Raw genomic sequence first — 15,583 nt, forward strand, 5'->3', positions numbered from 1 at the left:
GCATGTAAAATACCCAGCCCAGAAGTTGGCTCATACTTGAACACTCAAAACATACTGCAGCATACTCAACACCTAAGAAATGTTGAATAACGTAGTCCTTGCACTCGTGATACTTCCATTTGACACCAGCAGCAAAGGGGAAAAATTAATAACCAGTTATAAACAACATTTGAAATCTGTGGTATGCAAATTTGGATATCCTAAATTATGGTGTATCATTCTTTGAGTACCAATATAACTGGGTAATAAGCTGAAACCATTCAAAACAAATTCAGGTGAGGAAGATAGATTATCACTCCAGATGCTAAGTAACAATTAGAAAAAAGATTATTTAACCAATTAATAAAAATACGAAGGCAGTAAAGGTCAACAAGTGTTTTATGACAAGAGCAGAAGACACGCAGAAGACAGTATCTGTGAGAGTATGAGATCCAATGCACAAGGCCTTTTAAAAGATCCCAAACTACTTTTCAAACCTTTATTTTTGCTGCTACCCGTGTTTTCCAGCCACCTAAGCAATTCACTCTTCTGTTAAAATGGCAGGTACTTTTAATTTTTCTTCCCTGTAACACCTCTTTTCTTATTTCTTCCTTCCCACCAAACATGCCCAGCTCCTCCTCATCCCACAATATTGAGCTCTAGTGCTCCTTTTGCTATTTGTGTGTGCTTTGACTCCTACAGACAGTTGTTTCCCCTTAGAGCACTTTGTACCCACCTCTTAAGCTCTTATCACATGGTATGTAGTGATCTGCATGATTCTTGTAGGTCATTCCCTGAAGTCGGGAACTCGCTCTTAACTTTTATTTTTTAAAAATCTATGATACCTCACACAATACATAGCCCATAGAAGAAACTATGTAGTGAAATTACATAGTGATTTTTCATTCTCACAGTAAAAATTTCCTGGGATTTTTTTTTAATGGGTGGGAAACTACCTGGAAATAGTGGATGCCAGAGGCTTGAACAGAAGGAATGGAATAATAAAGATCAGAGCAGAAATAAATGAAATAGAGAACAGGAATACAACAGAAAAGGTCAACAAAACTGAGAGTTGGTTTTTGAAAAGGTAAACAAAATTGACAGACCTTTAGTTGGACTAACCAAGAGAAAAAAAAGTCAAAATAAATGAAGGAGGAGACAATACAACTGATACCATAGAAATAATAAGATCATAAAATACTACTCTGAGTAAATATATGCCAAAAAATTGAACAAACCAGAAGAAATGGATAAATTCCTAAAACATACAACCTATCAAGACCACATCATGGAGGAACAGAAAGTCTGAACAGACCCATAATGAGTGAGGAGATTGAATCATTAAGTGAAAACCTCCCAACAAATAAAAGCCCAAGAGCAGACGGCTTCACGGGCAAATTCCTCTGAACATCTAAAGACGAATTACCACCAACCCTTCTCAAACTTCCAAAACACTGAGCAGAAGAGAACACTTCCCAGATTCATTTATGAGGCTAGCATTACCCTTAACCAAAGCCAGATAAGAACATTATAAGAAAATAAAGTTACAGGCCAATATCCTTGATGAACAGATGCAAAAATCCTCAACAAAATACGAGCAAACTGAATTGAATAACACATTAAAAGGAGCGTACACCATGATCAAGTGAGATTTTTCCTCTGAATGTAAAAATGGTTCAACGTATGCAAATCATTGAGCTACACCAAATTAACAGAATGAAAGATAAAAACCATAAGATCATCTTAAAAGATGCAAAAAAGGCATTTGACAAAATGTAACATCCTTTCACGATGAAAATTCTCAACAAATAAGGTGTAGAAGCAATATGCCTCAACATAATAAAGGCTATGTGTGACAAGCCCACAGCTAATATCATACTTAATGGTGAAAAACTGAAAACTTTTCCTCTAAGATCGGGAAGAAGACCCTTGCCACTTCCATTAAATATGGTAAGTTCTAGCCAGAACAGTTGGCCAAGAAAAAGAAATAAAGGCAGCCAGGAGTGGTGGCTCATGGCTCTGATTCCCAGCACTTTGGGAGGCTGAGGTGGGCGGATCAGTTAAGGTCAAGAGTGGAGACCAGCCTGGCCAACACGAAACCCTGTCTGTACTAAAAAATACAAAAATTCGCCGGGCATGGTGATACATGCCTATAATCCCAGCTTACTCGGGAGGCTGAGGCAGGAGAATCACTTGAGCCCAAGAGGTTGAGGTTGCAGTGAGCTGAGATTGCACCATTGCACTCCAGCCTGGGCAACAGAGCAAGGCTGTCTCCCTCAAAAAAAAAAAAAAAAAAAAAAAAAAAGTGAAAGACACCTAAATCATAAAGGAAGAAATAAAATTATCTCTGCAATGGCATAATCTTGTATGTAAGAAAAACCCAAGACTTCATCAAGAAATTTGTTCATTTAGTCAAGTTCTGGGATACAAAAATCAACATACAAAAATCAGTTTTCTGTCTATACACTAACAACAAACTATTCAAAAAAGAGATTAAGAGGTCAGGTATGGTGGTTAACACGTGTAATCCCAGAACTTTGGGAGGCCGAAGTGGGCGGATCACCTGAGGTCAGGAGTTCGAGACCAGCCTGGCCAACATGGTGAAACCCTGTCTCTACAAAAAATACAAAAAAAATCAACTGGGTGTGGTGGCGCAGGCTGTAATCCCAGCTACTTGGAAACCTGAGGCAGGAGAATTGCTTGAGCCTGGGAGAGACGGAGGGTGCAGTGAGCTGAGATCACGTCACTGTACTCCAGCGTGGGTGACAAGAGCAGAACTCCATCTCCAAAAAAAAAAAAAAAAGGCAGTCTCATTTACAATAGCATCAGAGAGAATAATATAATTAGAAATAATACCCAGGAGGTAAAAGATGCCGGCTCGCTGAAAACTATAACACTGATCAAATAAATTAAAGATGCAAATAAATGGAAAAATATTCCATGTTCTTAGATTGGAAGATTATTGTTAAAATTTCCTTACTTCCCAAAGCAATCTATAGATTCAATACAATTCCTGTCAAAATTCCAATGGCATTTTTCATAGAAATAGGAAAAAAGAATCCTGAAATTCATGTGGAACCACAGAAAGCACCTAATAGCCAAAGCAATCTTGAGAAAGAACAAAGCTGAAGACATTGCAGTTCCTGATTTCAAATTATATTAAAACAATTTGCTTCCGGCATAAAAACAGACCAATGAAACAGAACAGAATCTCAGAAATAAACCTATGAATATAGAGTCAACTAATCTTTGGCAAGGGTACCAGGACTACACAATGGAGAAAGAATCGTCTCTTCAACAGTTGGTGCTGGGAAAACTGGATATTCACATTCCAAAGATGAAAGTGGACCCTTATCTTACACCATACATAAAAATTTAGTCAAAATGGATTAAAGACATAAATGAATTCCCCGAAACTGTAAAACATGTAGGAAAAAACACTGAATTATAAAGGTATTTGATACTGGTCTTGGTAATGATTTTGCTAGATATTACACCCAAAAAACACAAGCAACAAAAGCAAAAATAGGACTACATCAAGTTAACATGCTTCTGCACAGCAAAGAAACAACAAAATGAAAAGGCAACCTACAGAATGAGAGGAAATATCGGCAAACCTTACATCTGCTAAGGGTTTAATATCCAAAAGATATCAGAATATTAACTCAGCCCAAAACAAAACAGCAAAAAAAAAAAAAAAAATCACATCACCCAATTTAAAAATAGGCAAATAACTTTTAGTGATTTTTTCAAAAGAAAATATACAGATGTCCAATAGGCTTATGAAAAGGTGCTTGACATCACACACACATGCACACACACGTGCGTGTACATGCATGGGCACAGTAGATGTGTGGGTGATGAATGTGTTAATTAGCTTGATTGTGGTAACCATTTCACAATGTATACCTGTATTAAATCATCATAAGTTAAACCTTGTTCGTTATATCTCAGTAAAGCTGGAGGGAGGGATTCAGTCACTAGATTGTAAGTTGTATGCAGCACAGGAACTCATACGTTTAGAAATTTCTCATATAATAAGCCTGACTGGCTGTTCTCAGGATAAATCCCAAAGGACAAAGTCAGTAATAAAAAACAAAATTTATTATTTCCACTTTCTATTTCAACATGGAAGTATGCAGCTTTAAATTTTTGTTTTTACATAGCCTTGTAAGAAACCTTTCTACACAGCACTTGTACATAACATGTGCCATGTGTGCCATGAACAAAAATGTTTATAAAGGCCTAATATGTGAAAGGTTTTGCCAAATGTTTCCTGTAATGTTAATTATATTTTATAAATTAGCTATTTCTCCAGGAGATATATTTAGCCACTTATTTATAAGAATTAATATGAAGGTAACAAGGCATAAGATGCTCGTTTTCCCTCAAAATACAAGACATTTCGGTATATAGTCCCCAACTTATAATGGTCTGACTTAGGATTGTTTACAGTGGTTCGAAAGTGATATGTTTTCAGTACGCTTCTCAATTTATGATGGGGCCATCTCCAGATAAAACCATTGGAATTGAAAATATCATAAATTTTAAACTGCAGTTTCAACTCAGTGGGTTTATTGGACTTAACTTCATTGTAAGTCAAGGATCATCTGTATTCATTTTGTATTTTTAATTAAAAACAGTCGTGCTGTTAATATATAGACACAACTCTTCTCTCATCTTACATACTTGTATAAGATAGGCCCACCAGTGTTGACTAGATTGGGTGTGGTCCGTTTTTTGTCTTCTGCTAAGTGAAAGACTTTAAAAAATATACATATACACTTCTGTGAATGTATTTGTTTCATACCCACTGTGTTGCTTATATGATATAATGGAAGATTTGTAAGGCATCTAACTAAAGACCCTAAAAATAACTAGACACAATATTTAAAAACAGATTATCAATCTGTTATGCAAAAAGCAATCCAAAAAATTGCATTTTTTAAATGAAAACTTGGTCTCTCTCCTCACCCCCAAATTTTAGGCAGAGATTACGCTTTATCAGTTCTTAGAAGTGTTTCACTTGAGGTGCTTTTGGAAATCCATTTTTTATTATCTATTTTGATAATGTGTCGCAGGAGTTTATCTTTAATTATGGAATTTTAAAAAGGTTAACGGAAGGGTTTTCTATAATGCTTTACATTTTGTCATTGGGAAAAATCTATCATTTCCATTTAAAATGAAGTCTGAGCAGCAATGAACAGCGTTAGAAATAATTGTTGTTAAACCTCTTCCTTGTAAATTAACATGCCACTTGGCAGAAATATAATTGATGAGCCACAGAGAAGGTCTGTATTTAAACAGTAGGGTTAATGAATATCTTTTTTTCCTCTTTTTCTTTCCCTTCTTTTGGCCTTTAAAGTTGCACTTAGCTCAGGCTGTTTGAAATGATTTTCTTTGAAAGTGTTGTGACATTGTTTTAATTGAATGAAGCTGCAGAACTGGCGTGATAAATCAACACAGAATGAATTTTAATACAAGGCAAACGATATTAACTTGGAAATTGGTTGCAGTAGACAAAGCAGCTGCTATGATTAGTTTTTTTTTTTTCATTCTCTACTTACGACGTTTTGAGAAGGATGACCTTGACAGTTTCAGCTGTACTAGAGTCCTGATGGCTTGCACCTTAACATCCTTGAGCTGTTTGTGGGTTCTTGGGGCAATAGTGATTGTTTCATTTTTTAAGGTTAGTAAAATTTTGTCACAGATTTAATGTGATTTTAACTGTATTACAAACATTTTTAATTTAGTAAATAATAATTGTGAGGATTAATTAGCTGTGGTAGAAGCCCTTTTCTATGTAATCTTGATGTGGTTCCAGCCAAGGAGGGTTAATACATGAAAAGGGTGGGGTACACCAAACAAGGCTCTATATGTGGTGACAGAGTGTAGGGCAGCTGGTTTCACAAAGGGTACGGGTCAAAACCAATTACATATTAGTTATTTGTACTAAAGTATCTCTGTTCATAATGTGTTTTTCCCGACATTTTTGGGCCATATGTGAAGTATATAATGTGTATCTAGTTTGTGACAATTTGGAAAAAGATCTGCATAGAGTACAACTATTATTGAAGAGTAGCTGGCAAGGTTACTTATTTAAAGAAATAGCCAAGGTAACAAATGTAGTAGAGGCATTTTCACAGACTTCTTGAGAGCAGAGTTTCCTTATTCTCAGTCCTTCACATTTACTTCACTGCTTGCCACATAATAAGCCTTAAGTAAATGTTTTGTTGAATTGAATTTGAAAATGAAAGGGTGTTCTCTATTTTACTGAAAAACAGTGGGTGAGTGATAGGATGTAAAGATTATTATCTCTGTCCAGGTTGTTTGGAGGAGCGGGGAAGTGAAATTTAATGTAATCTGTGACTTACATAAACTGGTTAAGTGATGATGTTGTAGAAAAAAGTAGGAAGAGTTTATTGGAGATGAACATAAGGCCAGGCATGTTGATAGATTTTCTGTTATGTTTCTTTTTTCTTTTATTCAGATCTTCATTTCAACACATTGTTACACCATACTACCTTATGTCAATTCTAGACCTCTTTAGATTAAAAAGCAACTGTGCAAAAAGTGCCAGTAGACTTATGTTTGTTAAGGACTGACAGGGTAATGCAGACCAGCTGAGCAATTCCAGGAAAATAGGATACAATAGGAAAAAAAATAACTGAACACATCAGGGACCCAGCAAGGTTGTGAAGAACTACTAGTTCATGGTCTTCAGGAGGTGAGATGATCAAGGATATAACCCTGTTTTGGGGGATCTCTTTTTCTGCTGAGCATATTTGCAGAATCTGGAGAGGACAGATGAAAGGCTGAGCTTTGGGGGACAGCGTTTGGAGTCTGTAATTTGTCTATGTGAACCTCCCTTGCCATGCCCAGCCTAGTCTTTGCTTGGGGTAGGGACACTGATGGATATGTACTTTAGGAGTAAGAATGTAGGAGGTTGCAGGTCCTCACAGAGACAGTATCTCAGCTCAAAATTGTCTGTCTCAGTAAGTGAAATTGCATTGATCCTGGGTTGCTAGTAATAGTAGGTGCCTGGCGGAAGCTGATATGTATCTTCCCTGGAGGAAGATACTATTGTCTTTGGCCTTATATTATTTTTATAAGCTATTTAGTAGGTGTATTTTCTGACACACACTAGAAAATAAGCACACAAGGAGACAAGATGACATTAACAAAAATCTGAAGAAACAGTCTGAAAAACAATAGAAACAAATCCACAGATACTCTAGATTTTAGAATTTCAGACCCAGACTTTATAAGAGCTGTAAGTTTTCAGTGTAGAAGAAGACAGAAGAAAAGGAAGAGAAATGGAAGCTATAAAAGAAAAACTAAGCCAGAAAATTATTTACCTACTATTAACTCAACAGGTGGATTTAACAGAAGATTAGAAGCATTTGAAGAGAGAATTAGTAAACTGGCAGATAGCTCAGAAGAAAATTTTCAGCATGGAGATACAGAGGGATGGAAAAAAGTAGAAGGGAATGTGAAAAGTAAAAGGAATATAGTGAGAAAATTTAATATATGTAGTCGTAGTATTAGAAGAAGAGGAGAGGTGGAATGGAACAGAAGCAGAGTTTGAGGGAAGTGTGTTTCAGAACTATAAAACCAAAGAAAGAAATAAAGTCACATTGTGAAATTGTGGTTTTCTTTATATTTATCATACTTACTGATAAACATGATAAAGGAAACTACACCTCAGCATGTGATAATAAAACTACTGTAAAGTAATGATGAGAAAATCTTAAAGCAGCTAGAAGAGAGAAAAGATCACCTTCAAAGGAGCAGCGGGAAGACTCAGTTCACTTCCATTAGTAACAGTGGAATGAATCCGGGAGATGGTGTATAAAGAATCTTTAAGATGCCCTTCAAAAATAAGACATTTTCAGATAAGGAAAAATGGAGAGAGTTCATTACTAGAAGACGTTCACTAAAGGAAATGCTAAAGGTTGTTTTTCAGGCAGAAGAGTGATGACTGAAAAGTTGAAGATGCATAAAGGAATAAAGAGCAACAAAAATGATAAAATTGTTGATAAACTTAAATGCTTATTTGTACAAAGTGAAAATAATGGCCTGTTGAGTTTAAAATACATAGAATTTGAAAAACAAAGGCATATAAACTGGATTGAGGATAAATATTATACTTTCTGAGGTCCTTGTATTTGTATGGGAAAAGGGTAAAAGTACAAATGAACATTAATGTTGATAAGTCAAGGAAGCATGTTGTAAATACTAGGGTGAACAAGCATATAACTTCCAAACTATAGAAGAAGAGAACGAAGAAAATATGTTCATATGCAACCCTCCCTCCGCCCACATCCAGGAAAAAGAGGCAAGAAAGAAAAGAAAGTAAGTAGAGGACATAGAAAACACTTAGTAAAAAGATTTAGTAAACCATGTAGTATAAATTGGCTGTTCCTGTTAAAATTCAATGAAGAAGCAACTCATTTAGATGATTTTTACAGGAGTCCTGTTTAAAATAAGGATAACAAAAGTTTGAAAGTAATAGATAGGATCAAGAAAAGACACATAAGAAAAATTAATAAAAAATTCTATCTATATTAGTATCAGTGTAAGCTTAATGGCAAAAGGCATCTCTAGAGATAAAGAAGGCCACTTCATAATGACAGGAAGATATACACTTGACCCTTAAACAATATGGGGCTGAGGGGCACTGACCCCCTTTGCAGCAAAAAATGCACGTATAACTTTTAACTACCTCCAAACGTAACTACTGATAGCCTACTGTCGACTGGAAGCCTTACCGATAACATAAACAGTCAATCAACACATTTTGTATGTTACATGTATTAACACTGTATTCTTACGATAAAATAAGCCACAGAGAAGAAAATGTTTTTAGGAAATCATAAGGAAGAAAAAATATACTTATTATTCATTAAATGGAAGTAGGTCACCATAAAGGTCTTCATCCTGGTGGTCTTTACATTGAGTAGGCTGAGGAAGAGGAGGAAGATTCAGGTTTGGTCTTACTGTCTCAAGGGTGGCAGAGGCAGAAGAGGTGATGGAGGTGGGAGGGGTGTCATACTTGGTGTAATATTTATGGAAAAAAAATAGACCCACATAGTTCAGACCTCTTGTTTAAGGGTTGGTTGTAATTGCCTTTATACATAATACAGCAAAAATATAAGTAAAAGGTGAAACAGATAAAATTTAATCACACCAGACTTTGCATTCTTTTTAAGCACCTATGGAATATTTACAAAAACTGACCATATGCTATGCTGAAAAGCAAGTCTGAACAAATATTAAGGATGGCTATTACATATAATATGTTTGCTGATTACACTGTAAGAAGCTAGAAACAAAACTATAGGAAATTATTATATGTTGAAATGAGAATAATATATTTAAATATTTAGTAGATGTCAAATTACCTTGACTTTGAAAATGAAACTGCTCCCTATCTGAATTTGTGGGATACAACTAAAACCAGTTTAGAGGTATATGTAAAGCTTTAGATGTATATGTTAGAAGGAATACAATAAGCAAAATATTCATTTCAAAAAATTGGAAAAAACAGATTAAACGAAGGAAGTAGAAGGAAGGAAATAATTAAATGAAGAGTAGAAATCAATTAAAGACAAACACAAAATGAAGTAATTCAATATATCCTCTAGCTAGCTCTGTATTATAATAAATTACTCCAAAAACTTAAGTAAACCACTTGTTGAGCTCCTGAGTCCTCCTTCCAGTCAGCTGTAAGGTCAGCCAGGTGGTTCTACTTCTGGGAGTTGCGTGGTTGCAGATATTGATGATGACTGGGTCACTGTCTTTCATTCCCCAACAAGTTTTAGTCCAAGCTTGTTTACTTGGGGGAAAGGGGCTCTAAGAGAGTAGAACCACGTAAGACTAACACTGAGGCATATCATTCTCACCACTACATTGTATTGGCCAAAGCAAGTCACAATGCTACCCTAGATTCAGGAGGTGGGAGGAGGTGCAGATACCCTTTGCAGATGGCATGGACACAATGAGGGGCAGAGAATTATGGCCATTTTTGAAATCAGTCTACCTCAGTCAACAAAAGCAGGTTCTTTTAAAACACTTTTGAAGACTGATCAAGAAAAAGGAAGATACAGGTAACCAGTCAAGAATAAAAAAATGGGACATCGTTTCAGATCTTATTGGTATTAAAAATAATTAAATTAGACATCTATTTTAAATCAACAAATTTGAAAATTTAGACAAAATGGACACAACTTAAAAATTGACATACGAAGGAGTGGAAAATCTGAATCCATAATTTAAAACCTTCTATAGAGAAATCTCCAGGCTCAGGTAGCTTCACCAGTGAATTTTATTCATTATTTAAGGAAGAAATAACAGCCATATACAAGCTTATCTGGAGAGTGGAAAAAGGAGGAATACATTCCAACATGTTTTGCGACCAGAATAACCTTGATACCAAAACCTGAGACGTGTATTATGAGAAAGAAAAATTGTGGGCTAGTTCTGTTTATGAATGGACATTTCTTTAAAAAAAAAAAAATCACCAGAATGCCAGGAAACAATTTGCTTAAGTTGAATTTGCTTTAATGTTTGACAATTAGTTGAAATCCGCTGCAATAACAGAATTAAGGAGAAATGTTGTTTTAATAGATAGTGAAAAATGATAAATTTAGATATCCACTTGTAGTTGAAAACTCTTAGCAAACTAAGAAATAGAAGGGAATTTTAATGTGATAAAGTGTATCTTCAAAAAGTTTAAGATTAGTTTAAACTTTATGGTGAACTGTTGAAACCTTTATTCTTGAAATTTGCAACAAGTCAAGGATGATACACTTTTATTTGGCTTTGAACTCAAGGTATGCTGACCAGTACTGTAAGGATAGCAAGAAAAAGAAATAAAAATATATGATAGGAAAGGAAAATAGAGAACTGTCATTATTTGCAGGTGATGTGATTGTTTAGCATCCAAAAGAATGTACAAAAGATTTATGAGAGTCAGTAATGAAGAAATGCTGGTTATAAGGTTGATAGAAAAAAACCCAATTATATGTTCATATATCAGAAACAGAAAATGAAAACTTAAAATTATGATATACAGTAGCAGAAAAAGCCCTGTAAATTTGTAGGAATGAATCTAACAACAACAAAAGTAAAAACAGGTAAAGGCACAATCAAAAAAGCTCTATATTTTTGAGGCTGGACATGGTGTCTCCAGCCTGTAATCCTAGCTGTTTGGGAGGCTTAGGCACTGGGGTGGAGTCGGGGTGAGGATGGCTTGAGTCCAGGAATTTTGAGATCAGCCTGGGCAACATAGTGAGACCTGATGTCTACAAAAAAGTTAAAAAAAAAAAAAAAAAAAAAAAAAAAAAAAAAACAGGCATGGTGAGGCTGAGGTGGGAGGATTGCTTGAGGCCAAGAATTCAAGGCTACAGTGCACTATGATTGTGCCACTTGCACTTTAGCCTAAACAAAAATAAACTTGATGTTATTGAGAGAGATGAGAGATAACTTAACCAAATGGAGAAATTTTACCATGTTTATGGTTTTTGAAGAGTCTGTATTATAATGTGATCTCAGTGAAAATTCTTGCAAGTATTATTTTAGAAATTGACCGACTTACTCTAAAATATGTGGAAATGTAAAGGGCCAGGAATAGCTAAGACACTCTTGAGGAAGAGCAAGAGGGAAGAACTTGGTGTACCATATAATTTACCATAATTTACCATAATTAATACAGTATGATATTAAAGCAAAGATAAAGAAATGGAATAGACTAGAGCGCTCCAAAACAGACCTAAGTACTGTCAGCTGTTTGTATCCTCAGGTTCCACATCCGTGGATTCAACCAACCTAGGATCAAAACTTTTAGGGGAAATATTTCAAATGGTTGCATTTGTACTGAAATATACAAATTTTTTCTTGTCATTATTTCCTAAGCAATGCAGCATAACAGTGATTTACACAGTATTTACATTGTATTAGGTATTTTAAGTAATCTAAAGATGATATACATTATATTGGAGGTTGTGCATAGGTTATGTGCAAATATGACACCGTTTTATATAAGGGACTCGAGCATCTGTGAATTTTGGCGTTTGTGTGGGGACCTGTAACCAATTCTCCCCACCCCAGATACCAAGGGATGATTGTGTAGTTAAATATTTATGACAGTGATGACACTGTGGAGCAATTGGAAAAGAGTAGTCTTTTCAATAACATTTCTATTCAGTAACATTCGTATATTTAATAACATTTGGATATTCATGTGAGAGAAAAAAAGAAAATTATCTCATATACAGACATCAATTCCTGGTACACTGTAGATGTAAATTCGAAAGACTTAACAATAAAGCTACTAGAAGATAACACCAGAGGGTATCTTGGTGACCTTAGGGTGGGGAGAGACTTCTTTTAAACAGGACACAGAAAACACTAACCATGAAGATAAGGTTGAAAATTTGAACTATGTTAAAATTAAAAACTTTCAGTCATCATAAGACATCATTAAAGAGGGAGAAGACGAGCCACAGGATGGGAAAAATACTTGTCAATTGTGTAACCACAAAGTAGAAATCAATAAGGAAAAGGTAACACAATAGAAAAATACAGGAAACTTCAAATGTCCTCCAAAAAATGCATATCCAAATGGCCAACAAATGTGAAAAAATGCTTAGCTTCATTAGTAGTCACAGGAATGCTAATTGAAACATTTAATACGTACACTAGAATGGTTAAAATATAAAAACACTGATAATAAATATTGGAGAGGAAGTGGATCAAAATAAATTTTTATACTATACGGAGGGATAAAAATATGTACAACCATTTTAGAAAATAATGTAACACTATGTACTAAAAGTTTTTTTTTGTTTTTTTTTAATCATCTCCTTTGTCCTGTAGTCTTTTTTTTTTTCTCAAGGGTCAGTCTCTTGTCCTGCTTCTTTATCTTGTCCTGTCTCTCTCATGATAGAGCCCTTCCTGAACCTTTGGTGAACATTGTTTAAGTGTGAAACAATGAAAGTTTGAATTAGGAGCTTGTGTTCATGAACAGAGCTGTCCACTGCCAACCTTAATTTGGGGTGACCACCTACAGTGCCAGTCTTTGAGATGGAAGTCATGTAATGGAACACAGAATTCTTTTCGTGGGTTATTTCAATTTTTCTAGAGAAATAACTAGCCCATTACCTACAGGTCAGAAGCCTGGCCTTTCGTGTTCTGTGGGCAGTGATGGTCGCTTGTTCTATGTATTAGTTCCACCTTTTCATTCTTGTTTTCTGCAAAACTCAGTGTCTGAGTGTCCAATCTCTCTGGAGTTCTGTAGGGCAAATTTGCTGCTGATCACATCTTCTAGAAATGACATTCCAAGCTTAATTAAGAGTAAGAGCCTGAGGTTTTAAGCAAAGGATTTGTATTAGACTTGGTAGGCTCTTGTGAACTATATGGCACACTTTTTACTGGACCTTGTGTATGTATTGTGCTATACACATACATATCTGTGCATGCCATCATCACTATAGCTCTATCAGATAGTATTATCCCCATTCTGTAATTGAGGCTTATTTGATGTGATTTTCAGATTCCTATTTTTTTTTTTTGGAGACAGATTCTCACTTTATTGCCCAGGCTGTAGTGCAGAGGCATGATTTCAGCTCACGGCAACCTCTACCTCCTGGGTTGAAGTGATTCTCATGCCTCCGCCACCCAATTAGCTGGAATTATAAGCATGCACCACCATGCCCCGCTAATTTTTGTATTTTTAGTAGAGATGGGGTTTCACCATGTTGGCTAGGCTGGTCTTGAACGCCTGACCTCAAGTGATCCACTCCGCCTCAGCCTCCCAAAGTGTTGGGATTACAGGTGTGAGCCACTGCGCCTGGCCAATTATCACATTCCTACTTACTATTTTCATATTTGGGCTTGGATACCAGCTAGAATCTGTGTGCTTTCAGAGTTTAAGCACATAACCGTAGTATACTACTTGAGTTTATTTAAATTGGAGATGTGGGAAGGTTAAGTTGATGAGTTTCTAAATTGGAAGTACTTTGTTAAAATGGATCATGGTAGGGGTTTAGGTTGGGTAAAGAGGTAAAATGACTATATACTGAAGCACTGGGCAAAGATAAGGGACTTTATTTGAATATAAAGAGCTATTAGCAGATTTCAGAATCTAGGATCTTGAAGAGCTAAATTAAGTGCTTATAGATGAGTCTGTGAGTCTCAACAGAGGGTGAAATAAGATTATGAAAATCCCCTCGGAGACTTTCTTCGAATGATATAGGCTTACTACCTACCACCTTTCATTTGAGAATCACTTTTCTAAGGTGTGGCAATGCAGAATAAGAGCCAGTGGAGTACAGATGATACCAGAAGTACCCAGTCTTAAGCCCTGACGGCAGTGGATTTTCTAGCATGTTACTTTTATGTAATAATATACTAACAGTTGGATAAATGCAAGAAAAAAGTAGGAGACCATATGCATAAGAATCAGTACCTATTTGATTGAATAAGTAAATGAAAACCACCTGTGGAATTTTGTGGAACTGATAGCACACTCTTACATTTTGGCCTTTTATGCAGATGACATGCAAATGAGGAAAATTTGCTTTTCATGATTTAGCCCATTTTTCCTATTGGCCTTAAAGAAATAACTTGTATATATGAATACCAGGAATTTCTGTTGAGCGATGGTAATTTTTTATTTTTTTATTGTACAATTTTTTATTTATACAATTATTGATATCACTGTCCTATTTAGTGATATTCAGAGTTTAGGTTTTTTATAAGTTAAAGGTAGAAAGGAATATGTACTCTTAAGACACATTTAGCATAGCCAACGCATAATTTTCGTAACATGTTTCTGAACAGTTGCTTTGGAGAAAGTATAATTTTTCTTAGGTAAACAAAAGGGGACTTTCCACCAAGGATTTTGGTAGAAAGGGCAGTCCCTAACAATTTCTTCAACACTGTCATTACAAAGAGACAGTTGGACATTTTGTGGAAGGGACTTGTATTCTTGGCTGGCATCTGATATTTTGTCAAACTCTTTAATACTCTCTGTTTTAGGTTATTTGTTGATGGACAGTTGTATCTGTTCTAGCTGTATGCTGTTCCCAGTTCATAGTTTGTGTTAATACTTGTGAAAATATAATGCTAAATGATGAGCTATTGTAATTAGACCTGAGACTTAGCAAGAAATTCATAAGGGCTCTAGATTTTATTTCAACTTAGTATTAAAAAGACATTTAACTTCAGTAAGTAAATGTAGATATACTTCATATTTTAAGAGCTGTAAGTTCCAGCAAGTGAATAATGTATGGTGACCCTTTTTTTTTTTTTTTTTCCAGTTTAATTTTGTTGGGAGAATCCTTGGACCTAGAGGACTTACAGCCAAACAACTTGAAGCAGAAACCGGATGTAAAATCATGGTCCGAGGCAAAGGCTCAATGAGGGATAAAAAAAAGGTAAGCCCTTGAAAATGGTCTAAGTCTTCATGTGAGTAACTTACTATACTTTTACATTTTAATAAGAAAATTTCCAGATTTTTTATGCTTAAAACACTATATTCCAGGCCCAGCATGGTGGCTCATGCCTGTAATCCCAGCACTTTGGGAGGCCGAGGCAGGCA

The 15,583-nt window shown here is 35.5% G+C and overlaps 1 protein-coding gene across 11 annotated transcripts in view; it reads left to right on the forward strand.

Moving 5' to 3' along the window:
- Nucleotides 1–15,583, forward strand: part of QKI (QKI, KH domain containing RNA binding) — a 173,591-nt gene that overhangs the window by 57,707 nt on the left and 100,301 nt on the right. For all 11 annotated transcript variants that reach the window (XM_055269255.2, XM_055269245.2, XM_055269236.2 and 8 more), the window contains one exon: nt 15,303–15,419. In XM_055269255.2, coding sequence (XP_055125230.1) covers nt 15,303–15,419 — 117 coding nt within the window. The remainder of the gene's footprint in view (nt 1–15,302; nt 15,420–15,583) is intronic.

Source organism: Symphalangus syndactylus, chromosome 2 (assembly GCF_028878055.3).
Source record: "Symphalangus syndactylus isolate Jambi chromosome 2, NHGRI_mSymSyn1-v2.1_pri, whole genome shotgun sequence".
NCBI classification, from domain to species: Eukaryota; Metazoa; Chordata; class Mammalia; order Primates; family Hylobatidae; genus Symphalangus; species Symphalangus syndactylus.